Source organism: Cebus imitator, unplaced genomic scaffold (assembly GCF_001604975.1).
Source record: "Cebus imitator isolate Cc_AM_T3 unplaced genomic scaffold, Cebus_imitator-1.0 Scaffold20, whole genome shotgun sequence".
Taxonomy (NCBI): domain Eukaryota; kingdom Metazoa; phylum Chordata; class Mammalia; order Primates; family Cebidae; genus Cebus; species Cebus imitator.
In genome coordinates this window covers 6,579,539-6,587,551 of record NW_016107335.1, presented here as the reverse complement: position 1 = coordinate 6,587,551, position 8,013 = coordinate 6,579,539, and the positions used below count along the sequence as shown (strand labels likewise).

Sequence of the window (8,013 nt, the reverse complement as noted above, 5' to 3'; positions counted from 1 at the left end):
AAAAAAAAAAAAAAAAATCATAAAAAATCCAAGTTTCCGACCTCTTGAAAAATCTAGAAGCAGCATCTCAAATAGCAACCATCAGCCAGAATTCTGTATCATTTTCACCTTAAGCATGGTATAAGGACTCCCAGACTTCCCCAAGGCTGTTTTTATTTGCCATTTTCTCCCCAACCCAAGGTCTTAAGTGTCAGTTGTCATTCAGATTCTTAGAAGCAGACTACTTTTCATTTAAATTGCTTACCTGCTCCCAGTAAACAGTGCATAACTCCTGGACTAGAGGATACAGCCCAAACTCATGAGTCTGGTATTCAAGGACTATAACAGCTTGGCCTCACCACTACATGCGGCCTCTATTCTAGTCACACAGTCACCCACCACCCCACCTTTTAAACTTCCCTCCTGCCATAATTTCATTCACATTGCTCCCTCGCACACTCATTTTCTTCTCATTCTACTTGGCTAAATCCCACCAATCCTTCAAGGTCTAATTCAAGCACTACTTCCTCCAAATCTTTGAGTATCCCTCTAGGCCACAATGAATCTTCCAGGGTTGACTACTGTTCATACCAGGACATATTTAGCACTTTGTAGCTCTTTAAGTAATATACACCAAATGAAAGATCTAAGAACTTACAGAAAATTATAGAAAACTTAAGACTTCTTAAACAATTTTACATTTGTGGATCATATGTAGGTACTGCTATCCCAAAATTAACAGCAGAAGCAAAGTGAAACAATTTTCCTACCTTTTACGTAACGCTTTTTCTAGACTATAATGAAGTGCAAAAAGAGCTGTGTCATTTCTGTTTCTCTTAACTTGTGCTCTTCATTCCTTCAAATTATGCAAATAAAGTATCGACACTTCCAATTCTAAATTCAAGGTTAGTCTATTACATTTTTACAGATAACCACTAGCATACATTTATATGCAATGGCCATCATAAAAAAAAAAAATCTCTATTCTGCTCCATAACTTTTGCAACTTATCCTGCCAACAAATTCTCAAAATAACCACTGTAGCACAAACATGATAAAGATAATTTTCAAAAAGAGGAAGAGATTAATCAGCTTTCTGAAATTAAAAGATAAAAACTAACCAAAACAATTTTAAAAAAAAACTAAAGGCAAACACGAACTCACACACTGACTAGGTTTATTCCATGGCAGCTAAAAATTGTGTGGCCCAAACATCTCACGGATTAAAAACTAAATTACAACTGGCCGGGCGAGGTGGCTCACGCCTGTAATCCCAGCACTTTGGGAGGCCAAGGTGGGCGGACCACCTGAGGTTGGAAGTTCAAGACCAGCCTGACCAACACGGAGAAACCTCGTCTCTACTAAAAATACAAAATTAGCCGGGTATGGTGGCACATGCCTGTAATCCCAGCTACTCAGGAGGCTGAGGCAGGAGAATCACTTGAACCAGAGAGGTGGAGGCTGCAGTAAGCCAAGATTGGCCATGCACTCCAGTCTGGACGACAAGAGCAAGACTCCACCTATCTATCTATCTATCTATCTATGAATAACAACCTACCAAGGGTATGTAACACATCTCTACCAGACAAAAGTGCAGAGGGACCATCTAATGTTAGTTAGTTAGTTAGTTAGTTAGTTAGTTCGAGTTTTGGTCTGTCACCTGGCTAGAGTGTAGTGGCATGATCTCGGTTCACTGCAGCCTTAACCTCCAAGGCTCACACAATCCTCTGAGTTCAGCCTCCAGAGTAGTTGGGACTACAGGTGCCTACCACCACACCTAGCTAATTTTTCTGTAGAGACAAGGTCTCACTCTGTTCCCCAGGCTGGTCTCAAACTCCTTTTACATGAGGATCAAGTGATCCTGCTGCCTCTATCTCCCGAAAGTGCTGGATGTGTAGTGTCAGCCACCACACTCAACCTTAATGTCCTTTATAACTGAAAACTGACCAATTTTCACCTTGGAAGGTCAATGAAGTTGCACGGAAGCCCCTCTGTCATACACTTACAGTGACTTAAGGATACAGAGTTGGACAACTACTATCTACCCAGAGAAACCTGACTGTGCCCTGGGAAACTTTGCAGTTTTGCGGAATAGAGGGATAAGAAGAAGCAGTGTGGCTTGTCACTCGGCAAACTGACGACAAATCTGGCATTATGGAATTAACTGAAATAATAGGAAAAATGTAATAAATCACAATTTTCAGAATGAGAAAACAAATTGTTGTGACACTTTTATTAAATTTCCATGTAAATCCATGTTTATCAAGTTTACATATTAGTAACCAACATGTTTTATATAAAATTGTATACTAGACTAAAAACAACATACTCTCAAATATTAGAAATTCCCATGAACAGGGCAACAGTAAACTACAGTAAGGTCAGGTTAAACAAGCTCCTAACAGTAAGAAAGGGTAGCAATCCTGAACCAGCTTTTCAACTGAATTAAAACATTTCAGCACCTACTAAGTGCCAGAGAACAGTAACTATTAAAAATTTCCATTTACGCCAGGCGTAGTGGCTCACGCCTGTAATCCAAGCACTTTGGAGGCCAAGGCAGGCGGATCACCTGAGGTCGGCAGTTCAAAACCAGCCCGACCAACATGGTGAAAACCTGACTTAAAAAAAAAAAAAATTCCGTTTATCAAATCTTTTGAACAACAAATTAAGAATTGCTATTATAAAAATTACAAATTTGCATTATCTCAAAAAGCTAGAATAGTGCTATCTTTCAGCTATAAACTTGTTTTATTGAACAGTATATATTGTAATGCAGTACAGTTTTCTATCACTTATTTCAAATTCACAGCTATGAAAAAGAGAATCTGCCAGGTGCACTGGCTTACGGCTGTAATCCCAGCACTCTGGGAGGCCAAGGTGGGTGGATCACCTGAGCTCAGGATTTGAGACCAGCCTGGCCAATATGGTGAAACCCTGTCTCTACAAATAATTCAAAAATTAGCTGGGCGTGGTGGCAGACACCTGTAATCCCAGCTACTCGGGAGGCTGAGGCAGGAGAATCATTTAAACCCGGGAAGCGGAGGCTGCAATGAGCAGCACTGCACTCTAGCCTAGGGGACAAGAGCGAGACTTTGTCTCAAAAAAAAAAAGAAAAAGAAAAAAAAGAAAGAAAGAAAGAAAAGGAGAAATTTTGTTGGGAGAAGGGCCTTAAATACAGAGTAGCAGCCTGCTGCATAGCCATTTTTGCTAGTTCTTGCTATGACAATCACTGATTGTGCCTAATTTTTCTACAATAATCCTTAAGGTGGCTCTCTAATAATAGCAATTGCCCTCTGAAAAGAAAGCAATTCTGGGTATAAACAGTTTACTCAAAAACGGTCAAAGATAGTGCTTCAGAAATTCTAGCCCTATCACCTGCTGTTTCTGTACACCCACGCCCATCCCCCACACCCACCCCATTTCTAACATCAACTTTGATGAGCTGGTAAGATACATGGTAGAGTAGAATGTTCCTTTGGCTTCCCAACTTGGTAATGGTAATTTACAGTGTAAGGATGGAAAAAATATAAAATCAAAGCTTCAGAAAAATTTTTTTAACATTAACAGAATAATCAGATCTTTAATGTGCATATTCTGGCAGAGGCTTCTTCGCCAGACCTGTGCCTCTGATAAAGATTATGAACTACTCCAAATAATCAAATAATTTGAGAGTCTTTACAGTTAAAGAAAACTTTCAGATGAATGTAAATTTCACTGTGCTCTCTGTTTAACATACTTACCTTTCCAACTCTAAGATTAATAGCTTCAGTTCAAAGTTCTTGATTTTAGATACTAAACAAAATTTTAAAACAATTATATTAACATAAAAGCAGCAACTATATAGCTTATGTTTTTTTGTATGTGATAAAACACACAAAAACAATCTAGCTAACACTGTAAGACAGGAAAATGCTTTATTTACCTAATTATTATTATTTTTTTTTTTTTTGAGACGGAGTTTCACTCTTGTTACCCAGGCTGGAGTGCAATGGCGCCATCTCGGCTCACCGCAACCTCCGCCTCCTGGGTTCAGGCAATTCTCCTGCCTCAGCCTCCTGAGTAGATGGGATTACAGGCAAGCGCCACCATGCCCAGCTGATTTTTTGTGTTTTTTAGTAGAGACGGGGTTTCACCATGTTGACCAGGATGGTCTCGATCTCTTGACCTCGTGATCCACCCGCCTCGGCCTCCCAAAGTGCTGGGATTACAGGCGTGAGCCACCGCGCCCGGCCTTTATTTACCTAATTATTAAAAATTCAAACTGGAGGGAAGCATAATTGGTGGTGCACGTTTTTTTTAAGCCAAAGATAAAAACACAAATCCACTTTAGTGTCAAAAGGCATCTTCTCTACTTAATGCAACTCACTAACGAACACCTAAGTAACACTAACAACTTAAAATATCTCTATGATATTTAACAAAGAATATTAATTTTCGCTTCTCAGGTGAATTACTTGCAATTTCACATAATTTCACTGGTTACATACCTAATTTACACTGGTTACACATAAGTTTCACTTTTAGAGTCTTTGATACCCAACTAGAGGGTTTTTTCTGCATGGATTCTAATATGATGTAGAGATACACAATTGAAAAACCTTCTCTTTGCTTTCCAATTCATGTGTTAGTTTCCATTTACATGTTTCTAAAAACTGGGGATTCCATTCCCTTCAAAAGACATTTAATTTCAAAAAAAATGCTCTAAAAATTTGGACCCGTCAAATTTACCAGTAGACTTTCCTATAAAGAATGCTGTACTAGTTTCCAAATCTAAAAGGAAAAACTCTTTTAAAGACTTTTGTTCTAAATATTTCCAAAAGTTTTGATGTTTCAGCTTTACACTGTCATTCAACAAAAATTTTACCTTCTCCAAAGACTACTTCTTCATGAGATTAAGAATTAAAATAATAAAGTGGCAATATCCTAATCGTCCGGTGCACCCAGGAACTGCACTAATACAAATGAGCTCGTTTCAAAAGTAGTGTGTGAGTGTGCGTGTGCGCGCGTGCGTGAGTGTGCAAGTGTGCGTGCACAAGCATGCCCTTACATGAGTATGGGGTGTGGGGTGTGACAACATAGATCTACTCTTCCTAGAGAAAGAATCCAAATGCAAATTTAAAACAATAATCTCAAATTAATGTTCAGTAAGAGATGAAGAAACGCTTTTCAAATAGTGAAATGGGAGACAATCAAGGTAAAACCCCAAGATGGCTTGTCCTGAGTTCCTTTAAAGGATACCAAAAAGTGGCTTAGACGTCTAAAAATTACTTAAACCTCCACTTCCTTCTCCAAATTTCAGTTAATATAGAATAAGGGCATTCCATACCTGCCATTACATTACAATGCAAGCGGCCTAATAAAATAAACGCTAACTCTGTATCACAAAGAAGCTAATGTAATAATGAACACACATCCTGTACTTGCTTCCCTCACTATTATCATAGAGCTAGGTAAGAGCTGGCAATGAAATATGGAGGCAAGCTGAAGGGCCTGAATCATTTTCATAGTAAAAGGACGGCAGGGCAAGAAAAGAGCACATTCAAGTCAAGCGCTTAATGGGTTCCCACAACCCAGCTCTGTTATGCCTCAGTTCACGCTACTATTTTTACTACAAATCGCCAAACAACAATACTGTTACTAAGTCAACGCACCCGAACCAAAGAAACAGCCTATCCATAAACGTGCTGGCTTCCTTCACGTCCCAGCGCACCCTTCCACTCCCGACAGTTCAGTGAGAATATCGTATCATGAAATGAGTAAGCACACACGCCATTCTACAACTTGGAGAGACATTCACAGATCTTCCACGGCACACGCAAGAACCACAGAAGCCGAGCAGTTCGCTGGCACTGAAACGGGTTTCTTAATTTACAAGCAAAGCCGTCCAATAACCGCTCTGTAAGAAAACATTTCTGGTCCTCTAATGAGCTGGTGTCCACCCCTACTGTATGCTCGAAAGCAGGCGAACCTTTTCCCAAACCCCTTACAGCTAAGACTTGCTAGGGAAGCGACATTTACATCGGCACTCTTTCCGAATAAAAGTGCTCTTCGTATTCTGCCTTACGAGGGGACACAGGCTAAGTCTCCAAAACTTAGGCAGGCCGTTCCCCGAAGCTGTGGGATCCCACAGGAGTTGTGCTTTCGGAGCCCGGCAGTGCGGTTCTGGGTGTCGAGGGAGGGGGGAGGAAGAAGTCAAATGGCTTCCTAATATATCATCAAAAGAAGAAAACACAGGTTTGGGACCAGGAAAAGTTCCAGGAGCAGGTCGTTGACAAAGAAAAGCTGCACTCGCCCGGCCGCTTTCTTCTCGCCCCCAGCCCGCGCCTCGAAACCACCTGGCCCGGGCGTTTTGACAGCTCCGAGAGTTTGCCGAGCGCCGACGGCTCGGCGGTTCGCCCGGAGTCCGTCCGGGGACTACCTGGGCGCGCTCCGGGTTTGTTTTCTCAATGATCCTGCTAGGCCAAGACGCGGCTACGAGAAATTTCTCCAACGGAAGAGTTGCGGAGAAGACCCAGCGAAAAGGCCCGACTGAAAAGTAAAGTGTGCGGAGCCCGGCGCCGGCGGGAGCCCGGGCGGGCGGCGCGGAGCGGGGGAGGCCGGGCGCGGGCGGCCGACGAGGGGCGCGGGGCCAGGGCCGGGGCCGGGAGCCGCCGCCGCCCGCGGGCCCGCCCCGCCCCCACCCCGCCGGGGGGCGCCGGGGCGCGGGGGCCGCAGGGCGGGCGCCCGGTGACAGCTCCGGCCCGGCGCCGCCGCTGGCTCCCGGCCTGGCTCCCTCGCACTCAACTTACTTCTTTCTGGCTCGCTGGAAAGGGGAAGCGCCATCTTTGCGAGGCCGGCCCCGAGGTCTTTTGTCTGCGGCTGCGGGGCTCGGGGCCGGGGCTCCGGGCTCCTCGGGGGGTGGTGGCGGCGGCTGCGGCTGCTCCACGCTCTTGTCCTCCTCCGACGACATCCTAGTCACCAGGAAAGACACATGGATCCCGGTCCTCCTCCTGGGGGGCTCCTCCCGCCGCCGCGGCCGCCGCCGCCGCCGCTGCTGCTCGGGTTCCTCCTCCCCGGCTCAGCCTCTCGCATTTCCCGCAGCCCCGGGAGCAGCAGCAGGTACCGGGAGAGGCGGCAACATGGAGCGAGCAGGACACGCACTCACACACATCGGCGCGGGCGCGCGCACCTCCGCGCGCAGGGGCCGGGCGGGGGGCGGCGGGCGGGGCGGGCGGTGCGGGGCGGGCGGGGCCGACGGGTGCGGGCGGGCGGGGCGGCCGGGCGGGCGGCGTGAGGGGCGCCGGCCCCCGGGGTCTCCGCCCGCGGCCCCTCCCCCGGGCCGCCCGCGGCGGGAGGAGAAAGGGGCCCGGCGCGGGGAGGGCGGGCCGCGGGGCCCGGCGGGGGCGGTGAAGGGGTCGCGCCCCCGGCCGGCCGCCCCTCCCCCGCGCGTCAGGCTCGTCAGGCCCGGGCGGCGGCGGCGAAGTTTTGACAGCTGCTCCAGTGGCGGCGCTGGGCGCCGGGGCTGCACGGGCGCTGGGCCGCGGCTCGCTCCTCACACTCGCTCTCTCACACACGCTCGCTCGCTCTCCCGGAGCAGGGGAGGAGGAAGTTTTGCGGGTGTGCGTGGACCCCACACACACGCCGCGCGACCGTGGCCGCCGCGCGAGGCCCGCGCCGGGGCTCCCCCGGGGCGACCCGCACCACAGACCTCTCCAACTCGCCACCGTCGCGCCCACACACCGCCGCTTCGACGGCCCCCGCCCGCTCCCCCACTCTCGGCCCCTCGCCCGCCCCCCGCGCGCCGCCGCTGCCACTCACGGGGCTCGCTCCGCGCATGCGCCGCTCCCGCCGCCCGCGGACGCGCCGCCGCCGCCGCCGCTGACCTCACCGCCCCCCCCCCCCCCGGGCCCCCCCCCCCCCCCCCCCGGTTTCCCTCCCCCTGTGACGCGGCGGTCGGGCCCAGCCGCGACTCCGACTCCGGCTCCGGCTCCGGCTCCGGCTCGGGAGGAAGCCAAGCTGTGGACCCAGAGATCCGGGATCGGGATCGAGGCACTG

The 8,013-nt window shown here is 48.3% G+C and overlaps 1 protein-coding gene across 15 annotated transcripts in view; it reads right to left on the bottom strand.

Moving 5' to 3' along the window:
• Positions 1 to 7,757, bottom strand: part of KMT2C (lysine methyltransferase 2C) — a 303,056-nt gene extending 295,299 nt beyond the window's left edge. For 12 of the 15 annotated variants that reach the window (XM_017519911.2, XM_017520011.1, XM_017520000.1 and 9 more), the window contains exon 1: positions 6,768 to 7,118. In XM_017519911.2, the coding sequence (XP_017375400.1) occupies positions 6,768 to 6,928 (161 nt within the window). In that variant the 5' untranslated portion in view covers positions 6,929 to 7,118. Of the gene's footprint in view, positions 1 to 6,767; positions 7,149 to 7,666 lie in introns of those variants that run through there. The other 3 variants (XM_017519871.2, XM_017520002.2, XM_017519879.1) reach the window with 3 other exon arrangements.
• Between the last annotated feature and the right edge of the window lie 256 nt (positions 7,758 to 8,013).